The sequence below is a fragment of the Chlorocebus sabaeus genome, chromosome 13, assembly GCF_047675955.1.
Source record: "Chlorocebus sabaeus isolate Y175 chromosome 13, mChlSab1.0.hap1, whole genome shotgun sequence".
NCBI lineage: Eukaryota > Metazoa > Chordata > Mammalia > Primates > Cercopithecidae > Chlorocebus > Chlorocebus sabaeus.
In genome coordinates, this window is record NC_132916.1 from 30,553,222 (window position 1) to 30,579,519 (window position 26,298).

General features: G+C 38.2%; 1 protein-coding gene and 1 pseudogene across 4 annotated transcripts in view; one reads left to right on the forward strand and one right to left on the reverse strand.

Moving 5' to 3' along the window:
- ATG5 (autophagy related 5) overlaps window positions 1-26,298 on the reverse strand; it is a 135,771-nt gene that overhangs the window by 73,211 nt on the left and 36,262 nt on the right. For all 4 annotated transcript variants that reach the window (XM_008007460.3, XM_008007459.3, XM_073022381.1 and 1 more), the window contains one exon: window positions 21,568-21,730. In XM_008007460.3, coding sequence (XP_008005651.1) covers window positions 21,568-21,730 — 163 coding nt within the window. The remainder of the gene's footprint in view (window positions 1-21,567; window positions 21,731-26,298) is intronic.
- Window positions 13,822-13,989, forward strand: LOC119625389 (U4 spliceosomal RNA; annotated as a pseudogene).

A 26,298-nucleotide genomic window follows, 5' to 3' on the forward strand; every position in this document is an offset into this window, starting at 1 on the left:
ATTCTTGTTCCACCTCTTGGTAGTACTGGGAACTCATTTCCTCATTTGCAAAGATGGTAATATTTATCTAATTCTTGTGAGGAATCCCTAAGATGATGCATGTAAAAGTCTCTAGGCCTGGGAAAGCACAGGAATTTAGTAAACCTAATAAGCTCCTCCATTCTGTTTCAAATCTATCTAATCTGTACATGGTAGCTACGTGGAAAATACCTCTGTAAAGAAGTTCCCAATTTGCAAACAGTTCATATTGTGAATCTGCAATTTAATTAAAACAGGAGATAGAAAAAACAGCATGCTCAAACAAGTTTTTATTTTGTAGGAACTGTGTAGAGTGAAATCTGCCAAACCCCTTGCTCCTATTATGCACTTAATTGAATAACAGGAGCTATAGAGAATTAAAAAACAAAAACCAAAATAAAAACAAGTACACAACAAATTCTTCCTTTCACTTAATATGTAGTTGGGGAAGCCAAATTGACATAAGTTATCACAATTTCTAGTAAGTCTGACCAATCCTTTATTTTGCACTTGTAATGCTTGATGGCTCAAGTCCTTCCCACCTACCCCGACTCCCCATCTCCTCAAATGGCAGAGATGACCAAGTAATAGATATTATACTTAAATAAAAAGCATAGCAGAAGTTTAGGCTGGGCCGAGCATGGTGGAGCCTGCCTGTAATCCCAGCACTTTGGGAGGGCCAGGCGGGAGGAATGCTTGAGCCCAGGAGTTTGAGACCAGCCTGGGCAACATAGGTAGATCCTGTCTCTATCAGAAAAAATTTAAAAATAAAAATTAGCCAAGCATTGGTGGTGTATGCCAGTAGTACCAGCTACTTGGGAGACTGATGTGGAAAGACTGATTGCTTGAACCCAGGAGGTCAAGGCTGCAGTGAGCCATGACCTTACCACTGCACTTCAGCCTGGGTGACAGAGCAAGGAGGCCCTGAATCAAAAAACAGCCTAGTCAAAAGTGCTATTAAAAACAAACAATACTAGAGTGAGAAATAGGGAAAAGCTGTTGGCTCTCATTACAGTGGGACCAGTGATCACTTTTATCAATAACTTACACACCTGCAAAGAATTTAGCAATTTAAAAAACCCTAGGATTTCATATTAATTTTCACACAACTTACTGATATAGCTCTCCTCATTGTAGAGAGGAGAAAATTGCGGCTCCAAGCAGCTACACGACATGCCCAAGGTCATCAGGTTAGTAGCTGCTAGTGGGTGCTACCGTGACACAGAGATTTTTAGTTACATTTCTATAAATAAAACAGCTTGTTTGCTAACACTCTATGTTCAGCCAATTCAAGATAACTTATGATTGAGATCTGGGAAACTATTAATGAACGGCATGTTCATATTATCAAAAATCCCAGGGTTCTATGCTTCAAAAATTATGGTAGCATCTGGTATAGTAATTCAACAAATCTCATCTCCTGTAGTATTTAGAGATGACAGAACAGCAAAGCTAGCAGTAGCTGCTACTACAGAAATAAATATTACTTGTTTTAACATGTTCATTAAGTCATAATTCTTCAATGAGTACATGAAGAAAGGCATTGTGATAATCAACTGAAAATATTACTCAATTAGGAACTATTCTTTAAAGGAAGACAAGGACAATAATGAGTGAAACTGAAAAATTTCATCTTAGTTCAACTTTTAGCTACCAGGACTGATCAAGAAGTATCTTCCTCAAAACTCTTATAAAACAACTAATTCACTGCAAAACAAAGTTGGTTGAAAACTATACACATTTCTCAAAAAATACGGCCCACCAAGAATTTTACAAATTATACTTTATAATGAGCTTATTGTGGACTAAATAATATTGTTTTAAATGTATCCCATAAATTTTAGGGATACATGATGTACATAATGTATCCTGTAAGGTCCAAAAATTCAATCAGGATTTCCAGGAATCCTAACAGTAAAAATAAGAATAAAGTTATTAAAATTTGAAATTATCCTCCCAGTGTTTCTGAAATTTTTTCATTTACAACTCAAGTATCTGAATTGCATTACTCTATTGAGTACTAACACCTGAAAATAAATAATGCTAAAAATACTGGGGAGAACAAGCTGTATTATAATTGCAAAGCATTTCCCCTTTCAACAAGTCCATGAAGTTGTCTTCCTTCTCTTCTCACTTCCTATATTTCCCTTCATCACCTTGTCTCTTCTGCTCCTTTCTTACATTCTAGGTGGGCAAATATTAATCCTTTTTCATCTTTCAAAATATATGTAAAAGAGACATTCATAGAGTTTTAAAATCTTACATAAAAATAATGACTTTTAAATACCTGAAAAGTACATGCAGATTAAAGTGCCTGTGGAACAAAATCTAAGCATTAACAAAAAGAAGAAGATAGTTTAAGAAAAAACAGCTGCAAAAGCACTATTCACAATAGCAAAGACTTGGAACCAACCAAAATGTCCATCAATGATAAGACTGGATTAAGAAAATGTAGCACATATAGACCATGGAATACTATGCTGCCATAAAAAAGGATGAGTTCATGTCCTTTGCAGGGACATGGATAAAGCTGGAAACCATCATTCTCAGCAAACTATCACAAGGACAGAAAACCAAACAGCGTATGTTCTCACTCATAGGTGGGAACTGAACAATGAGACACTTGGACACAGGGCAGGGAACATCACACACCCAGGCCTGTCGGGGGAGAGCATTAGGAGAAATACCTAATATAAATGTCGAGTTCATGGGTGCAGCACACCAACATGGCACAAGTATACCTATGTAACAAACCTGCACATTGTGCACATGTACCCTAGAACTTAAAGTATAAAAAAAAAATGAAGAAAAGTGGGGTTTATTTTGGAGGTAGTATTGACAGAGCCTATTGTTAGGCTGGATGTAGAAGTTGAGTTGAAAAAAATGAAACAATTATTACTGGAGGTGGGGCCTGGGGGAGGAGGCAGTGTGCTACTGGCATCTAGTCTGTAGAGGCCAGAAGTGCTGCTAAAGATTACACGATGCACAGGACAGTCCCAACCCTCACAGCCACATCAAAGAATTATCCAGTCCAAAAAGTCAACAGTGCAGAGGTTGAGAAACCCTGCTCCACAGGACTGGTTCTCAAACTTTAGTGAGTCAAAACCTTCTGGAAGACTTGCTGAAACAGGCTGCTGGGACTTACCCAGAGTTTCTGATTCAGTTGGTCCAGGGCACATTTCTTTTTCTTTTTTTTTTTTTTTTTTTTGAGACGGAGTCTCACTCTGTCGCCCAGGCTGGAGTGCAGTGGCCGGATCTCGACTCACTGCAACCCCTGTCTCCCACGTTCAAGTGATTCTCCTGCCTCAGCCTCCCGAGTAGCTGGGACTACAGGCGCTCGCCACTGCGCCCGGCTAATTTTTTTTCTATTTTTTTAGTAGAGACGGGGTTTCACCATGGTCTCGATCTCCTGACCTTGTGATCCGCCCGCCTTGGCCTCCCAAAGTGCTGGGATTACAGGCGTGAGCCACCGCGCCTGGCACCTAATTTTTGTATTTTTAGTAGAGACAGGGTTTCACCATGTTGGTCAGGCTGGTCTTGAACTCCTGACCTTGTGATCCACCCACCTCGGCCTCCCAAAGTGCTGGGATTACAGGCATGAGCCACTGCACCTGACTGGCCTAGGGTACATTTCTAATCAGTTCCCAAGTAACGCTAATGCTTTTGGCATACTTTGGGAAACACTGATCTAGAGAAAGGTGATAAGAAGCTAATGGACAAAACAAAAAAGGATTAGAAAAGTAAGTACATCTAAAGTTTTCCATTCTCTTAAAGAAAATCATATAGTTCTTAAAAAGTTTTCCATTCTCGAGTTGACAAGATGGTTGAATAGGAACAGCTCCGGTCTGCAGCTCCCAGCGAGACCAACGTAGAAGGCGGCGGGTGATTTCTGCATTTCCAGCTGAGGTATTCAGGTCATCTTCTTCGGACTGGTTAGGCAGTGGATCCAACCCATGGAGGGCGACCAGAAGCAGGGTGGGGCATTCCTTCACCCACGATGTGCGAGAAGCCGGGGAGCCTCCCACCCCAAGCCAAGGGAAGCCGTGAGGTACTATGCTACCCAGCTGGGTTACTACAGTTCTCCCATGGTTTCTGCAGTCTGCAGATCAGGAGATTCCCTTGTGTAGCCTACACCACCAGGGCCCTGGGTTTCAAGCACAAAACTGGGCAGCCATTTGGGCAGACACCAAGCTAGCTGCAGGAGTCTTTTTCACACTTCAGTGCCTCCTGGAACCCCAGCAAGACAGAACCATTCACTCCCCTGGAAAGGGGGCCAAAGCCAGGGAGCCAAGTGGTCTCGCTCAGCAGGTCCCACTCCTATGGAGCCCAGCAAGCTAAGAACTACTGGCTTGAAATTCTCACTGCCAGCACAGCAGTCTGAAGTTGACCTGGGATGATCGAGCTTGGTGGGGAGAGGGGCATCTGCCATTAGTGAGGCTTTAGTAGGCGATTTTTCCCCTGACAGTGCTAAGGAGTCTGGGAGGTCTGGACTGAGCGGAATTCACCACAGTCCAGCAAAGTGGCTGTGGCAGAGTGCTTCTCCAGATTCCTCCTCATTGGGCAGGGCATCTCTGAAGGAAAGGTAACGGTCCCAGTCAGGGGCTTACAGACAAAACCCCGATCTCCCTGGGACACAGCACCTGGGGGAAGGGGCGGCTGTGGGCGCAGCTTCAGTGGATTTAATCATTCCTGCCTGCTGACTCTGAAAAGGGCAGCTGATCCTAACAAGAGGGATTCTCCCAGCACAGCACACCAGGTCTGCTAGGAACAGACTGCCTCAAGTGGGTCTCTGATCCCCGTGCCTCCTGACTTGGAGAGACCTCCCAACAGGAGTCAACAGACACCTCATACAAGAGAGCTCCGGCTGGTATCAGGCCGGTGCCCCTCTGGGAGCGAGCTTCCAGAGGAAGTAGCAGGCAGCAATCTTTGCTGTTCTGCATCCTCCACTGATGATACCCAGGTGAACAGGGTCTGGAGTGGACCTCCAGCAAACTGCAGCAGACCTGCAGAAGAGGGGCCCGACTGTTAGAAGAAAAACTAACACACAGAAAGCAACAGCATCACTATAAAGGACCCCCACAAAAAAACGTCATCCAAAGGTCATTAGCCTCCAAGATCAAAGGTAGATAAATCCATGAAGATGGGAAAAAAAAAAAAAAAAAAAACCAGCAAAAATGCTGAAAATTAAAAAAACCAGAATGCCTCTTCTTCAAATGATCGCCAACTCCTCTCCAGCAAGGGCACAAAACTGGATGGAGAATGAGGTTGATAAATTGACAGAAGTAGGCTTCGGAAGGTGGGTAATAACAAACTCCTCTGAGCTAAAGGAGCATGTTCTAACCCAATAGAAGGAAGCTAAGAACCTTGATAAAAGGTTACAGGAACTGCTAACTAGAATAACCAGTTTTCAGAGGAACATAAATGACCTGATGGAGCTGAAAAACAGCACAAGAACTTCATGAAGCATATACAAGTATCAATAGCCAAACTGATCAAGTGGAAGAAAGGATATCAGAGATTGAAGATCAACTTATGAAATAAGGTGTGAACACAAGATTAGAGAAAAAAGAATAAAAAGGAATGAATGAAGCCTCCAAGAAATATGGCACTATGTGAAAAGACCAAACTTAAGATTGGTGTACCTGAAAGTGATAGGGAGAATGGAACCAAGTTGGAAAACACACTTCAGGGTATTATCCAGGAGAACTTCCCCCACCTAGCAAGACAGGCCAACATTCAAATTCAGGAAATACAGAGAACAACACTAAGATACTCCTAAAGAAGAGCAACCCCAAGACACATAATCGTCAGATTCTCCGAGGCTGAAATGAATGAAAAAATGTTAAGGGCAGCCAGAGAGAAAGGTTAGGTTTCCTACAAGGGGAAGCGCATCAGACTAACAGCAGATCTCTCTGCAGAAACCCTACATGACAGAAGAGAGTGGGGGCCAATATATTCAACATTCTTAAAGAAAAGAATTTTCAACCCAGAATTTCATATCCAGCCAAACTAAGCTTCATAAGAGAAGGAGAAAGAAAATCCTTTAGAGACAAGCAAATGCTAAGGGATTCTGTCATCACCAGGCCTGCCTTACAAGAGCTCCTGAAGGAAGCACTAAATATGGAAAGGAAAAACTAGTTACAGCCCCTGCAAAAAACACAACAAAATATAAAGACCAACAACACTACGAAAAAACTGCATCAACTAATGAGCAAAATAACCAGCTAGCATCATGATGGCAGGATCAAATTCACACACAACAATATTAACCTTAAATGTAAATGGGATAAATGCCCCAATTAAAAGACACAGACTGGCAAACTGGATAAACCGTCAAGACCCATCGGTGTGCTGTATTCAGGAGATCCATCTCATGAGCAAAGACACACATAGGTTCAAAATAAAGAGATGGAGGAATATGTACCAAGCTAATGGAAAGGAAAAAAAAGCAGGGGTTGCAATCCTAGTCTCTGATAAACAGACTTTAAACCAACAAAGATCAAAAAAGACAAAGAAGGGCATTACATAATGGCAAGGGGTCAATGCAACAAGAGCTAAATATCCTAAATATATGTGCACCAAATACAGGAACACCCAGATTCATAAAATAAGTTCTTCGAGACCTACAAAGATACTTGAACTCCCACACAGTAATAGTGGGGGATTTTAACGCCCACTATCAATATTAGAAAGATCGGCCGGGCGCGGTGGCTCACGCCTGTAATCCCAGCACTTTGGGAGGCCGAGACGGGCGGATCACGAGGTCAGGAGATCGAGACCATCCTGGCTAACATGGTGAAACCCCGTCTCTACTAAAAATACATTTAAAAAAAATTAGCCGGGCGCGGTGGTGGGCGCCTGTAGTCCCAGCTACATGGGAGGCTGAGGCAGGAGAATGGTGTGAACCCGGGAAGCGGAGCTTGCAGTGAGTGGAGATCGCGCCACTGCACTCCAGTCTGGGCAACAGAGCAAGACTCCGTCTCAAAAAAAAAAAAAAAAAAAAAAAAAAGAAAGATCAACGAGACAGAAAATTAACAAGGATATTCAGGACTTGAACTTAGCTCTGAACCAAGCGGACCTAATAGACATCTACAGAACTCTCCATCCCAAATCAACAGAATACACATTCTTCTCAGCACCACATAGCACGCATATCCTAAAATCGACCACATAATTGGAAGTAAAGCACTCCTCTGCAAATGCAAAATAATGGAAATCATAATAAACAGTCTCTAAGACCACAGTACAATCAAATTGGAACTCAGGATTAAGAAACTCACTCAAAACAACCCAACTACATGGAACCTGAACAACCTGCTCCTGAATGACTACTGGGTAAATAACGAAATGAAGGCAGAAATCAGTAAGTGCTTTGAACACAATGAGAAAAAAGAGACAATGTACCAGAATCTCTGGGACACACCTAAAGCAGTGTTAACAGGGAAATTTATAGCACTAAATGCCCACATCAGACAGCTGGAAAGATCTAAAATCGGCACGCTAACATCACAATCAAAAGAATCAGAGAAGCAAGAGCAAACAAATTCAAAAGCTAGCAGAAGTCAAGAATAATTAACATCAGAGCAGAACTGAAGGAGATGGAGACATGAAAAACCCTCAAAAAAAAAAAAAATCAATGAATCCAGGAGCTGGTTTTTTGAAAAGATTAACAAAATAGACCACTAGCTAGACTAATAAAGAAGAAAAGAGAGAAGAATCAAATAGACACAATAAAAAATGATAAAGGGGACATCACCACTGATCTCACAAAAATACAAACCACCATCAGAGAATATTATAAACAACTCTATGCAAATAAGCTAGAAATTCTAGAACAAATGGATAAATTCCTGGACACATACACCCTCCCAAGACCAAACCAGAAGAAGTTGAATCCTTGAATAGAACAATAACAAGTTCTGAAATTGAGGCAGTAATTAGTAGCCTACCAACCAAAAAAAGCCCAGGACCAGATGGATTCACAGCCAAATTCTACCAGAGGTACAAAGAGGAACTGGTACCATTCCTTCTGAAACTATTCCAAACAATAGAAAAAGAAGGGCTCCTCCCTAACTCATTTTATGGGGCCCTAACTCATTTTATGATACCAAAACCTGGCAGAGACAAAACAAAAAACGAAAATTTCAGGCCAATATCCCTGATGAACATCGACGCAAAAATCCTCAAGAAAATACTGCCAAACCGAATCCAGCAGCACATCAAACAGCTTATCCACCACGATCGTGTCAGCTTCATCCCTGGGATGCAAGGCTGATTCAACACATGCATATCAGCAAACGTAATCCATCACAGAAACAGAACCAATGACAAAAACCACACAATTCTCTCAATAGATGCATAAAAGGCCTTTTATAAAGTTCAATATCCCTTCCTGCTAAAAACTCTCAATAAGCTAGGTATTGATGGAACATATCTCAAAATAGTAAGAGCTATTTATGACAAACCTATAGTCAATATCGTACTGAATGGGCAAAAGCTGGAAGCATTCCCTTTGAAAACTGCCACAAGACAAGTATGCTCTCTCTCACCACTCCTATTCAACACAATATTGGAAGTTCTGGCCAGGGCAATCAGGCAAGAGAAAAAATAAAGGGTATTCAAATAGGAAGTCAAATTGTCTCTGTTTACATATGACATGATTGTATATTTAGAAAACCCCATCGTCTCAGCCCAAAAACTTCTTAAGCTGATAAGCAACTTCAGCAAAGTCTCTGGATAAAAATCTATTTGCAAAAATCAAAAGCATTCCTATACATCGCAAACAGACAAGCAGAGAGACAAATCATGAGTGAACTCCCATTCACAACTGCTACAAAGACAATGAAATACCCAGGAATCCAACTTACAAGGGAAGTGAAGGACCTCTTCAAGAAGAACTATAAACCACTGCTCAATGAAACAAGAGAGAACACAAACAAATGGAAAAACATTCCATGCTCATGGATAGGAAGAATTAATATCATGGAAATGGCCATACTGCCCAAAGTAATTTATAGATTCAACACTATTCCCATCAAGCTACCACTGACTTTCTCCATTGAATTACAAAAAAACTACTTTAAATTTCATATGGAACGAAAAAAGAGCCCATATAGCCAAGACAATCCTAAGCAAAAAGAACGAAGCTGGAGGCATCACACTACCTGACTTCAAACTATACTACAAGGCTACAGTAACCAAAACAGTATGGTACTGGTACCAAAACAGATATATAGACCAATGGAACAGAAGAGAGACCTCAGAAATAACACCACACATCTACAACCATCTGATCTTCGACAAACCAGACAAAAACAAGCAATGGGGAAAGGATTTCGTATTTAATTAATGGTTCTGGGAACTGGCTAGCCATATGCAGAAAACAGAAACTGGACCCATTCCTTACACCTTATACAAAAATTAACTCAAGATGGACTAAAGACTTAAATGTCAAATCCAAAACCATAAAAACCCTACAGGAAAACCTAGGTTAATACCATTCAGGACATAGGCATGAGAAAAGCCTTCATGACTAAAACACCAAAAGCAATAGCAACAAAAGCCAAAATTGACAAATGGGATCTAATCAAAGTAAAGAGCTTCTGCACAGCAAAAGAAACTATCATCAGAGTGAACAGGCAGCCTACAGAATGGGAGAAAATTTTTGCAATCTACCCATCAGACAAAGGTCTAATATCTAGAATCTACAAGGAACTTAAACAAATTTACAAGAAAAAAAACAACCCCATCAAAAAGTGGGTGAAGGATATGAGCAGACATTTCTCAAAAGAAGACATTTATGTGGCCAACAAACATATGAAAAAAAGCTCATCATCACTGATCATTAGAGAAATGCAAATCAAAACCACAATGAGATACTACCTTACACCGTTAGAATGGCGATTATTAAAAAGTCAGGAAACAACAGATGCTGGCAAGGTTGTGGAGAAATAGGAACACTTTTACACTGTTGGTGTGAGTGTAAATTAGTTCAACCATTGTGGAAGACAGTGTGGCAATTCCTCAAGAATCTAGAGCCAGAAATACCATTTGACCCAGCAATCCCATTACTGAGTATATACCCAAAGGATTATAAATCATTCTACTATAAAGACACATGCAAACGTATGTTTACTGCAGCACTATTTACAACAGCAAAGACTTAGAACCAACCCAAATGCCCATCAATGTTAGACTGGATAAAGAAAATGCGGCACATATATACCATGGAATACTATGCAGCCATAAAAAAAGAATGATTCTGTGTCCTTTGCAGAGATATGAATGAAGCTAGAAGCCATTATCCTCAGCAAACACAGGAACAGAAAACCAAATACTGCATGTTCTCACTCATTAGTGGGAGCTGAGTGTGAACAATAAGAACACATGGGACACAAAGAGGGGAACATCACACACTATAGGTGTGCAGGTGGGTCGCCTATAGGTGATCCCCGCCTTGTAGGTGGGTCGGGGGCAAGCAGAGGAAGAACATTAGGACAAATACCTAGTGTGTGCGAGGCTTAAAACATAGATGACAGGTTGATAGGTGCAGCAGACCACCATGGCACATGTATACCTATGTAACAAACCTGCACCTTCTGCACATGTATCTCAGAACTTAAAGTAAAATAAAATAAAATAAAATAAAATAAAATAAAAGGTTTTTTTTTCTTTTTTTTTTATTTTCTATTTTTTTTTTTTTTCTATTCTCTTAAAGAGAATCATAAAGTTCTTAAAATGTTTCAAAACAGGCCTGGTGCAGTGGCTCATGCCTATAATCCCAGCACTTTGGGAGGCCGAGATGGAAAGATCACTTGACTCCAGGAGTTTGAGACCAGCCTGGGCAACATGATGACACTTCTCTTAAAAAATAAAAAACGGGGCTGGGCGCGGTGGCTCAAGCCTGTAATCCCAGCACTTTGGGAGGCCGAGACGGGCAGATCACGAGGTCAGGAGATCGAGACCATCCTGGCTAACACGGTGAAACCCCGTCTCTACTAAAAAAATACAAAAAAAAAAATTAGTCGGGCGAGGTGGCGGGCGCCTGTAGTCCCAGCTACTCGGGAGGCTGAGGCAGGAGAATGGTGTAAACCCGGGAGGCGGAGCTTGCAGTGAGCTGAGATTTGGCCACTGCACTCCAGCCTGTGCGACAGAGCGAGACTCTGTCTCAAAAAATAAATAAATAAATAAATAAATAAATAAATAAATAAATAAATAAATAAAATAAAAAACGGGCGGCGGCAATAGGCATGGTGGCTCACGCTGCAATCCCAGCACTTTGGGAGGCTGAGATGGGGGATCATGAGGTAAGGAGACCAAGACCATCCTGGCCAAGATGGTGAAACCCCACCTCTAGTAAAAATACAAAAATTAGCCAGCCGTGGTGGCACGCACCTGTAGACCTAGCTACTCAGAAGGCTGAGGCAGAAGAATCGCTTGAACCTGAGAGGTGGAGGTAGCAGTGAAATGAGATCGTGCCACTGCACTCTAGCCTGGCAACAGAGTGAGACTCCGTCTCAAAAAAAAAAAAGCAGCTTCAAAACAAAAAAAAAAATTACTTGAAAAATAAATTTGTCTATAAATACTAGTGTGTATGTAAATATGTGGGTGTATATGGTCTAATTTTTTTAAGAGAAAAGAGGAATCATGCTGTAAATTCAAATAGTAATGATAGGTCATGACTCCAAGAATGAGAATCATGGATCAGAGAGATGTCTGTCTGAATTTCCTCTACACAGTGTATCAACATTCATAAGGAAAAAAATTTTTGTACCTTCCCAAATTTTACTTATATATTAAAAAAAAGACAGTATGTTAGAAGGCACATATTTTTAAAAATTCATTAAAGCAGACCAAATATAAAATAAAAGATATGATAGTCATTTTACTCTAGATGATTTGAAATTTTATTTTAAAAGTACATAAAATTAAGCCTTTGTATTCTTATAAAGTGTCACTAAAAATATTTGATTACTAATCAGAGTATAAACTGAAGTACCGACCTAGCCATACAGATTTATACATTTATCAACTGAATCTCATACACAAAAATGTATCCGTTATCATGACAATCCACTGTTATTAATGGACTCACTCTCTCCAACAATGTTAGTATAATCTGTAGTGCACTGCGAAATAACTGCCTAAATGTTTCACCAAGTTTTATTATCCATGATACTTGCTGCCAAGTCTACCCAAAGCACTGTAGGAGGCTATAATCCAAATTATTACAAAATTAATTTATTCATTTAAATCATGTAATTTCAGGAGCAATCTTTCTCCAGAAGCTTAGCAAATTTTTTAATGCTTTATATTAAAATGCAAATGTATGAACTCTAAAAATCTCACCATTATTTTTAATTACAGAAAGAACACCAATAGATTGATTTAAAACACATAATATATAGTAAAATGCTTGTTTGTTCTGTAGTAAAACTTAATTGAATGCTCAAATAGGTTACAAATTTGCTTTAAGCAACTTTCTCATGAAGTTGTAGATTCTTAAATGCCGCACACAGAGTTTCAGGTTGGAGTAATTCACCTTCCTGCAAAACGTACTACAAGCAAATAATTATAATAACAAAAATGACCTAATTAGCTCAGCTGTATGTACAAAAAAAGCAAACATAAATGAGGTGGCTTCATATTTCATTGCTTTGTATCACTGTGACACATTCACTGCCATATTCTTGAAGCTAAAATTCCCATACTAATTGGGAAAGTAAACACAGTATGAAACTAGAAGCTGCGACATTAGATTCTATTCTATTCTGCATTCTCCATCTGCTGTCCCACACTCACAATATTTAATTTTAGCAAAATCTAATTCAGTGTATCTCTACATGAATGCCTCATTAGACATCTCAAACTTCTGGCCTCCAAGATGGCCTCTCAAATAGGCTTTACTTCCCATCTCATTCTCTAATATTTCATATCTCAGTATAAAGCACCACTCTCCATGCAGCTGCCCAAATCATAACCCAGGAATAATTCTTTCCTTGTTTTTAACCCATCCTCTACATCCAGCCTAACAACAGGCTCTGCCAATCTACCTCTAAAACCCCAAATTTATTGACTTTTCTCCATCTCTCCCATCATCACCCTAAATATCACAATATTCTTTTTTTCAAGATGAATAATATTGTAATACAATGCATTATTTTACTAGAGCCATTTTCATTCTTGACTCCTATTCCATTCTACATTGAACAGCTCTTATATCATGTTCTATAGCTCATCACTCCCCTGCTTAAAAGTCTTCCAATGGCTTAAAATCCAAATTGTTTTCCTTGGCCTACAGGCCTTAGATAATTTGGTTCTTTCTCATCTCTCCAAACTCATCTCGGGCCACACTTCCTCCTCAGTCACTATAACTAAGACATGTTTATCTTCTTTTAACTTCTCAAAACATACCCATTGCGGACTGAATGTTTACATCCCCCTATAATTCACGTTGAAACCCTAACCTCCAACATGATGGATAAGGTGGTGGGGCCTTCGGGAGCTGATTAGGTCATAAGGGCGGAGTCCTCATAAATGGAATTACTGTCTTTAGAAAACAGACCCCAGAGAAAGCTCTTGCTCTGTTTTACTCTGTGAGGACACAAAGAGAAGATAGCTACGAATCAGGAAGTAGGCCCTCGTCACACACTGAAATTGCAGGCATCTTCGTCTTGGACTCTCTAGCCACCAGACTGTGAAAAAATAATCAGAGGTCTTCCCTAATCACCTTAATGTAAACAGGTCCAATTCTAATTGGTCAATATTCTCAGCACTTTACTGCTTTCAAAATAGTATAAATGAAGCTTTGTGCAGTGGCAGTATCATAGCCAATGAGGTTTATCCAAGACATGATAATTGCTAACTGCAAACAGTATGAAACCAACTGCCAAAAAAATGCTTTGTGTCCCACAAGGCTTATGAAAAGAACCAGATATAGACAAGTGCCATTTTTGCTACACAGAATGCTTTAAAAAAAAAAAAAAAGTGGGCAATAGAGAAGGGTATCCTTGAAGATAAACCTGTGTTTATCTACACCTTTAAAAGCTATGCATAGGATTAGTTCTCTGGAAGTGCCTAGAATATTCCCACTTCAGTGTCTTTGCTCTTGCTGTTCACTCTGCCTAGGAAGTTTTTAATCCCAGATAAATATGCATGATCTCCTAAACTGCTTCAGGTCTTCATTTAATGTCATCCAATCAGTGAGGACTTCCCTGACCCTCGTATTTAAAATAACAACACCCTTTCCCAACAAAGTCCTTTCTCATCTTCCTTTGCTTTTTCTCTCATGGCACTCATCATCATAGGACACATAACACATATCACCATCTCTGATTTGACCACTGGTATAGTCTTCCACTTGGTCCTTTTCAATTCCCATTTGCTTCTTTCTAATTCATTAACCATACTGTAGTCAAAGGGATGTCTTAAAAAGGGAAATCTGATTCTGTTATAGGTCTGTTTAAAACGTTTCACTGGTCTCCTACCATCGCCCTCTCTGTTCCTCCTGCCAGGGATTAAGTTCAATACTGTTAAAATGGCCTATAAAGCCCTGAACAAGCAGGGTCTCTGCCTGACTTCCACCTTACCACTCTCAATCTTGATCATCACATTCTAGTCAGCTCTCAGAACTTAGTAGGCCCTTTGCTTCTGAGCCTAGCCCAGATCATTCCTTCAGCCTGAAACAACTTTCACCACCACCACACCACTCTCTCTAGCCCTTCCTCCTTCCTGTACAACTCCAGTTATAAATGTAACAATTACATAAAAGTGATCTGTTTAATGCCTGGCTCCTCTGCTACCCTACACATTCAGAGGGAAGGAATCGTGCCTGTCACATTTACCCAGTGTCCCCTGTGCTTAGCACAGAGGCTGGCACACAGTAGGTTCTTATATTGGCTAGCTAATCCATACTACTACTACTGTCCGGGCACGATTCTCCCATAATGAAGATGGAATTTGCAGCCATGAAGATCAAAGACAATGAATGTTGCTGCCAAGACTTGATTAAACACAAGACTATAAAATCTGTGAGAAATATTTGTGGCAATGGAAGAAAGAACAAAAATTTCCAAAAACTCACACAGACAAGGAATGAAAAATAATAGATGAAACAAGACTGGCCATATACTGGTAACAGATGAGGCTGAGTGACTGATAGAGATTCATTCTACTATTTTCTTTGCTCTTATTTATACAATGTAATCTCAGTGTCCCAAAGACTGATAAAAATCAGAATTTTGCTAAAGACTGTAAAAAAGGAAGCTTATCCAATATCAATCTTTCAATGAGAAAAAAGGTTCAAGAAGAGTAGTTACGCCTCCTAGAGTTCTACTTAGGAATCTACTTTAATACCACCTACAACTAGAACAGAACCTGACACTGTAACAGAAATCATAGAAATTAAAGACTCAACATAGATACACAGACAGGTAGTAGCTGCATTAAGTCTAAAAACTCTTGTTTCTGTTTTAGTAGTTTTTCTATGTTACCACAGTTACTTCTAGAAAGTTATCTATTTCCTTCCATCTCGTAAGTCCTGCTTAAAAAGAAGTCTGAGAAGGAGGGGGATGGGAGAACAATAAAAATTATTCATCCAGAAGTTCTTTTGAAATGAACTGAAAACATCTATCATCAGAATTAAAGTGCATGTGATTGTTGCTTTAAAATCCTTGAATCCGAGTCTTATGAGGTATTACCACCTTCGTATTTGTAATAAAACTCCAGCTTTACAGACATTGCCTAGGGGGAGGGAAGGGAGTTGGAGAAGGGATAGAAAAGAAAAGAAAGAAAAGTCGAGCTTAGAGAGAAAAGTGACCTGCCATGATCATACAACTGATAAGAGACACAGCAATAAGTAAATAGATCAGGTCTGGTGTTCCATCTCAGAACAACAGATTTTCAGTCCGATACTTACTCTACTACAAGCAGAAGTAGTAAAAACAAGGCAATGCAATGACAACCCACCTGTCTCTATCACACAAACCTCCAAAGAGCTGGAACCGCTGCATTTAACTTTTATGTTACCTACCAAACAAAAGTATTTTCCAAATGTTGTGACTTGCTATAAAATTACCATTAGCTAATCACCATCTCCTCTTAGAAACCAGTTTTAAGTTAAAATGGCACACTATCAAATAATTAATGTGTCTAAAATATTAATTAGTTGAAAAAGCCTAACCAAATTTTAGGAACAGTGTACACTTTGAACATATTAGGAGTTAAACCTTGCCTTTATTTGCAAGTTTACAGAATGTATCTAATGCCAACCCTCCCCACCTTTTTTAGATTGTATACTCCGAAAAGCAAGAAACTAAGTTATGGCAAAATATTTTTTATAGATTTCCTCAAATCACTGGCTTATAAGAAAAACAACTTGATATTAAATAGATAATCGCCTGCACTTGTAGTAACAACTGCTCATAAATAAAAATGCTACTTTCTTTTCTTTCTTGTGGCTGTTAACCTTATTTCACAGAGGTTAAACATTTTTGTACATAAAATGAAAACTCATAAAAAAAACACTGAAAGGCACAGTATGTCCTAAATGAGTTTTCTTGGTTTCATAAGCTTTTCTTATTTCTCTTTCACAGAGTTCTGAGAAATTAAAATTAGCATTTGAAAGTATTCAAAAATTGTTTAAATTGTTGTTTAGCTGTTATAATCTACAGGTGCAGTTCTAAATGAAATAAATGTGCCATCTGTTATGTCACAATATTGAGAAATTGACAACTGCACTAACAGAAAAGTTTAATATCTCTGACTTCACAAATTAATAAAAACTTCTTTTGGAGGAAAAAACTCTACATAAAATCCAATTCCATAAATAAATTCAAACTAGACACTTCCTTTAGTTTATTTTAATAGGAAACTATTAATGAAAAATTGTTAATATTATTTTGTTAGTATTAGAAAGGAATAAAATAAAGAAGTCATGCAGTTAATATTTAGTTTCTCTACACTTGCCAAAGACCACAGAGTAGGTGCTGGGGATACAAAAATGTAGGACATACCCCAACTAGGCTAATTGATATGCCAGCAAAATACATACACCGTATAACTATACTAGAGTGTGACAAAATACAAGAGAAAAAATTGCATAAAGGGACAAAAAGTCACGATAGCTGAAAGCATTAACAGTTCTGCCTCCACTTTTCTACAAAGCTCTGTGAAGCCAGGAGCCATGTTTGTCCCATCAGTGCTGGATGATCACTAGCTGCTAGCATAATGTCAGATATACATTAGGTGCTCAATAAATGTCTGTTGACTAAAACAATAAAAGAAGGAAAGCTTCTTATAGAAAGTGACAACTGAGATGAGCATTAAAACATGATTAGGAGTTAAAGGGGAAAAAGTATTCCTGATAAAAGAAACAGAAAAGAAAACATCCACCATTTACCCATTTATGTTAATTAACATTCAGCATTTTACTCCAAAATATATTTTCTACAAGCAACATTTACTGAGCTAAAGATTTCCAAAATGAATATTCTCATTCTGAATAAACAGAAAATACAGTACCAAGGACTCCAGTATCCACAGCATACCTCTCATTAGACTTTGCTGTGGACATCTCTCACAAGACTACTCAAAGTCTTAGGAGAGGTATGTTAGCTCAATTATAGCAGTGTAAGCTTAATCATAACCATCACAAATAAAACCAAACATAACAGCTACAAAAATAATTTATAACAAAAAACAAAAGGGAATAAAGTATATTTTAACCAAACATCATTTTAAGTTGGATTTAATCAAATGTCGCTTTAAAATTAATTTAATAAAATTTAATAAAGGAAACTTTACAACAGTCACGTACTCAAGAAACAATATGAGCCCAGGCAGAAATAGAAAAAAAGTAATTTTATGCCTAAAAAAATTGTAATAAATGCAGTTATTAGAGTAAGTCAGCTACATTCTGTTACACTCAGTTCTGGATGCGTAACATTTTGAGTCAGACTTCAGGTGAAAGATAAACATGAGCTGTAGCTTGGTCAACCAACCTTTTATGGGCTGACAAGCATTTTCTTAAAAGGCCAGATAATAAGTATGTCAGGCTTGTGGGCCACATAGTCTCATAATTATTTAACTCTGCTACCGAAAGTAGCCACCGACAACACATAAGTGAATGAGTGTGGATGGGTTCCAGTAAATCTTTATTTATAAAAACAGGTGGCTGGCCCGTGACCATATTTGCCAACCCTGTCCTGGAATCTAAAACTGACTTCTCACTAACTCTTTTTTCATCAAGACCGCTTTACTCCCTTTCAAATACTTTCACATAAACTGTATTGGTGTTTCATAAGGCCTCTACAGATATCAATGAAGCAAACCTAACAGATATCCTCTTGTTTTATAGATTAAGAAACTGAAGCTCAAAGGAGTTGACTTGATCTAAGGACTACTAAGACCGGAGACTAAAACCCAGGCCTTTGTTCTTGTAACGCTTAATCATTATCCTCCATACCCAATCTTCCAATGCCGCAAATAAAACATTCAAATCATTTTTAGAACCCTCTGCTGAACCCCCGAGTTCTTTTTAGAAGACTCAGCCATTCACAATAGACTTTAAGAACGTCTACTTAACTGTCTAATTAAATTATTAACTTCAATTGTGAAGTTAATTCAAATCCTTCTTTCTTTACATGATCCTCATCTTCTTCTATTTAGGCTACCTTCTTATTTACAAGTCTCCTAAAATATCATTTAATCTTCAAATCGCCAGCAAGAAACAAGGCAGTACACCTTCTTACGGAGGTGTAAATTATTTTAATCATTTCGTAAGAGTTTGTGAACTCAGTAATAAAAATGTGGTAAGAGGCCTAGTGCCTAACTTTGCAAAGCTTATAATCTAGTTGAGAAATGCCAGATGTATAAATATGAAAGTAAGGAGTGACTCCATGTAACCTAGGTCAAATCTAAAAAATTTAAAACAAAGAAATGAGAAATGAAAAAATGTAATTTACAGTATACATTGTCATAAAATACATGTCTTACTTGCTCTTGATACCACAGAAATGCCCTAAATTTTGTAAAATGAAAGTTTAACGAATACTAAATACCTACAAACACCCATTTGATGTGGTAATAGCATAGTCCAAAAGTTAAAACTAGATCACATTTTTTAAAAATTACGGCAGGTGAAGGTTTTCTTCTGTTTTATTCTAGTCATTGCCATGAAAGAACATCTACTGGACTAACTCCCTGGCCAAAAACATTGTTGAAGATAGAGGAATTACAGGACATGCCCTCACTCTGCATGGTAGGATGGGACTGGAGAAGTAATCATGCAAGTTGAAACTAAGCAAAGTGATCTTCATAACTAATGGGGACAATTACGATTGTTCCACAATCTTTAAAAAATTTTGTCAAAACATTTAAAAACTCTTACTGTTGATTATAAATATACACTAGAGGCTGAGCACAGTAGCTCATGCCTATAATCCCAGCACTCTGGGAGGCCAAAGTGGGCAGATCACTTGAGGCCCGGAATTCGAGACCAGCCTGGCTAACATGGCAAAACCCTGTTTCTACTAAAAACACAAAATCAGCTGTGCATGTTGGTACATGCTTGTAATCCCAGCTACTCAGAAGGCTGAGACATGAAAATTGCTTGAACCTGGGAGGCGGAGGATGCAGTGAGCTGCGATTGCGCCACTGCACTCCAGCCTGGGTAACACAGTGAAACTTAGTCTCAACAAAACAAAACAAAACACCACAATAAATGTATACTGAAAAATAAAAAGTTAAAAGAAATCCTAATATATATTTAGTACATTATAATTTAACACATTAGAAACATGTAGAACTGAAGTGTTTTATTTTTAAATTTTATTTTATTTTTTTTTAGAGACAGGGTCTCACTCTGTCACTCAGGGTGGAGTGTGGTGGCACGATCATGACTCACTGTAACCTTGAACTCCTTGGGCTCAAGCAATCCTCCTGCCTCAGCCTGCCTAGGATTGTGGGCACATGCCAGTATGCCCTGGCTAATTTTAAAATTTTTTTGTAGTGATGAGGTCTTGCTATGTTGCCCAGGCTGGTCTCCCAACTCCTAGCCTCAAATGATCCTCCCAGTTGGGCCTCCTAAAGAATGCTGGGATTACAGGCATGGGCCACCACACCCAGCCAAAAGTATTTTATTTCTTAGTAAAAACTTAAGAACTTATAGTTTGAAGAGTGCTTCCTTTCTCAACATATATAACTTATGGGCAAGCATCCTTCCCATGTCTTGGTGAATTAAAGTCATTTTTTCTACATTTTAATCAACTTCTAACATTTTATTATTTGTATTTCAATGTCATAAAATATCTGAGAGTTCCTTTAATAAGAAGTTTTTTATAGCATCACTTCCTTTGGGACATCTTCATCCTTTTGTCACAACTGCTTTCCTTATTCATGCCAGTAAGTTCACCTTTACTGCATATAAGTTCCTCAATAAGTTCCCCTGGCTGCATAATCTAGTCTCTTGAAGGGCAGCCATGTCAACATTTCCAAAGTCAGCTATTGCTTCCATAACCCCCTTTCTTTCTATTCAAATTTCATTCCCAACATTATCAGTTTGTTTCTTGGTTGGATTTACATCTCTCTTGGCCAATTCCCTTTTTCAATTATCGATTTTTATAAAATGTTACATGGGTTTATTGCTGGAGACAAGGAGGCAACACAACTACATGCTTTGCTATCTGTGGGTGAAATGAATAATAGACATAGAGAGGCCAATCACTGACAGATATGGAAAGAAGTGACACAATTTATCACTAATCATAAGCTCATCTGTTGTTATGTAATGATTCCTGGACTAAACTAGCAACAAAGTTCGCATTTTATGTAATTACCTGCAGTCAATATACCACGGTAATTGAAATTTGAACTATACAGTTGAGGACCTGGTGTTACTTAACTAAACCACGGTAACTGAAATTCATGCATACTGGAACCATGAAAGGAGGACTATCTGTACATAAAACAACTGTTTGAAAACACTAGAGGGTGATCAATGCAGGCAAGATCACAGAGTTATTTAAATTCTCCAAAACATGAGGGATACAGAGATGACCACCACATTCCACTTAGCTTTTTCCTTGGGAGTATTTTCTAAGCCACAGCAAGGAGAAAGGGAATTGAAGCACAAAACAAGTCTACTGTCCTAAGAAATCAGAGGTTGGAGTTCAATCCCTACACATGTGGAGGTATCTTTGTATGCACCCAGAATTTTCCATTGTGACCACAGAAGGGTCACGCCTGAGGAATCAAAGACCACATCCCTAGAGTAATGGCATTTCCTTCAGAAGCTAAACCCAAGTTTATATGACATATGCCATATGTTAGGGGCTAAGCAATCAGTCTAATGCTAGAGAATCCATGAACAGAGGGACACCAAAAGAGCAGAATGCAAGGGATGACTAAAAGTAGACTCTGCGCAAATCTGGGCACAGAGGCTACAATTTAAACTTGTACCACCAATTCTAAAATGTATCAATTACTCACAGGGTTATGGCTGTATCATATTTTATAAAGTGGTATTCTAAAATTAAACACTATTATACTTACCATTTTGTAATCCCATCCAGAGTTGCTTGTGATCTTTTTTCTGCATTTCATTGATTACTTGACTTTTATGTTTTAAAGCATCAGCTTCTTTCATACATGACATAAAATGAGCTTCAATTGCATCCTTAGATGGACAGTGCAGAAGGTCTTTTTCTGGAAAACTCTATCAAAGGAAAAAATACACATATAAAACAGGTACACACATTACAAAATTAACCTCTTAAAAGAGAACTATATCCCCCAGTTTATCAATATTTCTAGTAAACTACCTCCTAGCACTGAAATAACCCAAAATACTTTTAAATTTAACTTAAAAATCTTTAGCTATTTGGCCCACTTTGTACTTTTCCCAAATAATTCTTACATGTTTTATAACAACATGAAAAAAGGCATCAAAGGGTAATAATCTGAAAAATAGCTTTTCAACTGACCATACCAAGTATTGGCAAAGATGTGGAATGGAACCCTCACACAGTACTAACAGAAATGTAAAATAGTATAACCACTTTGGAAAAGTCTGGTAGTTACTTAAGGATAGTAAACAGACATCTACCATCTGACCCAGCCACTCCACAACTAGGCATCTACCTAAGAGAAATGAAAGCAGTATGTCTATATAAGGACTTGCTACATGAATGTTCACAATAGTTTTATTTGTAACAGCCCCAAACAGGAAACAAATCTAAATATCAACAGGTAAATGAACATATAAATTGTGGCATAAACTTATTCACTTTGAATAGGTAAAGCTTACTATAAGTCAATTAGACCTCAATAAAGCTGTTAAAAACTAGATTTTAAAGTCAAATAGCTAAATTTACATTCTGTGACTTCACTGATTCTTTTAGGCAGCTAAAGCAATGATCATTGGACATACACGGAGTTATGTAAATGAAACGACTGATGCACTTTTCACTGAAAAAAAGATAACAGCTAACAGTTACTGAACACTTACTGTGACACTGTATTAAAACTTTTTATATGGATTATCTTATTTAATCCTCACAACACTTGAGGTAAACATTATTATTATTGCTATTTTACAGATAAAAAAATTAAAGTTAGGGAATATCTAAAGTCGCAAGTGTCATTCAGCTTGCTAGTCATGGAGCGAGGATTTAAGGCTAATTTGACTCAAGTACTATCTTTTAACCATTATACAATATCACTTCCTCCAAAGACTTAAATATTTAAGATAATCATTATATTCAAACATGATTTTACAAAGTTATTATCCTATATGTACTTTAATACATTTAAACAGAAGTAAAAATGGCAAAAAAAATAGCATATAGCCTACTCAGGTTACCGTATTCATAAACAACATTCAATTATCCCTGTCATGGAGCTTTCATAAAAAGAATGAAATGAAAAGATAAAGAAAGAAGCTCCTGAGTGACTATGAAACACTGATGGAAAGCAGGAATTAGAAAGCGATTGAAGATACCATTCCTCATCTCTCTCAATACTTTTTTAATAAGTCAAATTTATGATTCACATGCAGTCAAATGCAGAAATCAAGAGTACAATAAAATGAGTTTTGACAATGAGTAACTGTCAGCCCAAGTACAGAGCATTACCATCACCCACAAAACGTCCTGTGCCCTTTGCAGTCAGTTCCCTCATTCCCTTCCCAAGAAATCACTGATAATGACATATAACACTAGATTAGTTTTGCCTGTAATAAAATCTCATATAAACAGAACTGCAGTATCGTGTAACTTAGTATCTTTCACTTAGCATAATATTTTTGAGATTCATTCCTGTTACTGCACATATCAGTAATTAATTCCTTTTTGTTGCTGAGTAGCATGCCATTTAATGAATACACCACAATCTGTTTATCTAAAAACTTAATAGACACTGGGACTGTTTCCAGATACTGGTTATTATTTAAAAAGCTGCCATGAACATTAACACACAAGTCTTTTATAGACACACGTCTTCATCTTTCTTGGGTATACAGCTGGAAAAAGAAATGCTGGGTCACAGAGTAAGTGTATGTTCTAATTTTACTTAAAAACTGCAAAATTATTTTTCAACATGATGTATGATGTTACACTCCCACTAGCAATGTATGAGTTCTGGTTACTCCATGTCCTCAAACTTGCTACTGCCAATCTTTTTCATTTAGTCATTCTAGTGAGTGTAATGTAATGTCTCTTTGTGGTTCTAATTTACATTTCCATGATGACTAAAGATGTTGAGTGCCTTTTCCTGTGTTTGTTGGTAAATTCATATATGTTCTGTGAACTAAGATTTTCGCATTTGTTTAAAAGCAACTACTAGGCAAGAAGTTGAGTATAATGTGAATTTTATGGTTGCATATGTAAATATTGTTCACAAGAAATGCTAGGTGAACAGAAAATTTCACCCAGCTAAACTAATCAGCTGGGAACACATACAATGCACACATGTGCACACCTCCAAATGGACCAGCTACTTCAATTCATGTTATGAGTTGTATTCATCTACATCAAGTGCTACAATTTCTTGTTCAATATCAGAAAATCCTCCTTTCACTTCACCTGTCATGGTGCAAGTCTTCTATGTCCGTTTCTGTAAGCAAACTTCCAGTCTTTGCAACATGAAATGCCATATTTATTGTAGTATTTATGCATTTCTCATACATTTTACCTGTTAAAACCATGGTATGGTTTTTACTAGGTTCCTGTTTTTTTGTCAATGTAAGTTTGTGGATGTTGTGCCCCTAACCCTTTCCCCCATAAGTCCAGCAGTTTTCATTGCACAATTTTTAAGAGTAAAGTTAAGAACACATACAATGCATTATAGAAGTGCCTATACTGAGCAGACATCCTTGCCTTTTTCCTCATCTTAGAGTAAAACATTCAATAAACCATCATGTAGCATGACTTTAACTGTAGCCTTTTCATACTTTTCATATCTATCCTTTGTCAAATCGAGTGAATTCCCTTCTATTCCTAAGCTTGCTATAAGTTTTGATGACAAATGGGTATTAAATTCTGTCAATGAATGACTTTTTCTGTATCTACTGATTTTTCTATTTTATTCTGTGATTTACATTGATTGAGATGCTTTATTTTGAGAGGGTCTCACTGTGTCACCCAGGCTGGAGCACAGTGGCACAATCACAGCTCACTGCAGCCTCAACCTCTGGGGCCCAAGCGATCCTCCCAATTCAGTCTTCTGAGTAGCTGGAACCACAGGTGTACACCACCATGCTCAGCTAATTTTTAAACTTTTTTGTAGAGATGAGGTCTCCCTATGTTGCCCAGGCTGGTCTTGAACTTCTAGGTTCAAGTAATCCTCCTGGCTCAGCCTCCCAAAGTACTGGGATTACAGGCGCGACCCACTGCACCTGGCCTACATGAATTGAGATTTGAATGTTGAATCAATTTTGTACTCCTAGGATAAACTCAACTCAATCATGGTGTGTACTGTCTTTTTTAATTATTGCAAGATTCAATTTGATGGTACTTCGTTGAAGGTTCTTGCATCCATGATTATGAAATATATTGGCTTACAATTTTCTTTTAATGTCTTTAACAGGTTTCAGTATCAGGGTTATTCTGGCCTCTAACACAAGTTGGTGTCTCATTTCTGGAAAAAGTTTGTAAAGAGTAAGAAAGTTTGTAAAGTTTGTAATATTATTTCTTAAACATTTTATTTCATTTTATTTTTAACTTTAGAGACACAGTCTCACTATGTTGCCCAGGCTGGAGTGCAGTGGCTATTCACAGGCGCAATCCCACTACTGATCAGCACGGGAGTTTTGACCTGCTCCATTTCTGACCTGGGCCGGTTCACCCTTCCTTAGGTAACCTGGTGGTCTCTTGCTCCTAGGAGGTCACCATATTGATGCCAAACTTAGTATGGAAATCCAATTGGCATAGCACACTACAGCCCAGAACTCCTGGGCTCAAGCGATTCTCCCGCCTCAGTGTTCTGAGCAGCTGGGACGACAGGCATGTGCCACTGCACCCGACTAGTTCTTAGGTATTTTATAGAGTTCTCCAATGAAACTCTCTGTGCAAGGTGTTTTACTCTGGGAGGTTTTTAAAATTACAAATCAAATTTACTTGCAGATTAAAGAGCTATTCATTTATGTTCTTATGTCAGTTTTGGTGACTTGTGTTTTCATTGAATTTGTCCATCTTTCAGATTTATCGGCATAAAAGTATTTATTCAGTTAATATAAATGAATTATATAATGTGCAGTCATTTGTGTCTTCTTTCACTTAACATGATATTTTCAAGGTTGTAACATATTATCAGTAATTCCTTCCTTTTCACGACCAAATTATACTCCATTGTAAGGATACGTACAGTATTTTGTTTATTCATCAGCTGATGGACATTGGGTTATTTCCACTTTGCCTATTATGAACATTCATGTATAAGTTTTTGTGTGGACACAAGTTATTTTCATATTTTGCATATTAGAATTACATATTCAGTTCTCTTGGCAATATTACTAAGAGTAGAATTGCTGGGTAACATGGTAAGTATATCATTTGATGACATACTAAACCGCTTTCCAAAAAGGCTACACCATTTTCATTCTCATCAGCAACGTACGAAGGGTCTAATAAGCCTATACCCTCTCCATCATGTGTTACCGTTTTTTGTTGGTTTTTTTTTTTGGAGACAGGGTTGCACTCTGTCACCCAGGCTGGGTTGCAGACACGTGATCAGGACACACACCTCAGTCTTCCAAATAGCTGGGACTATAGGCACATGCCACCACAC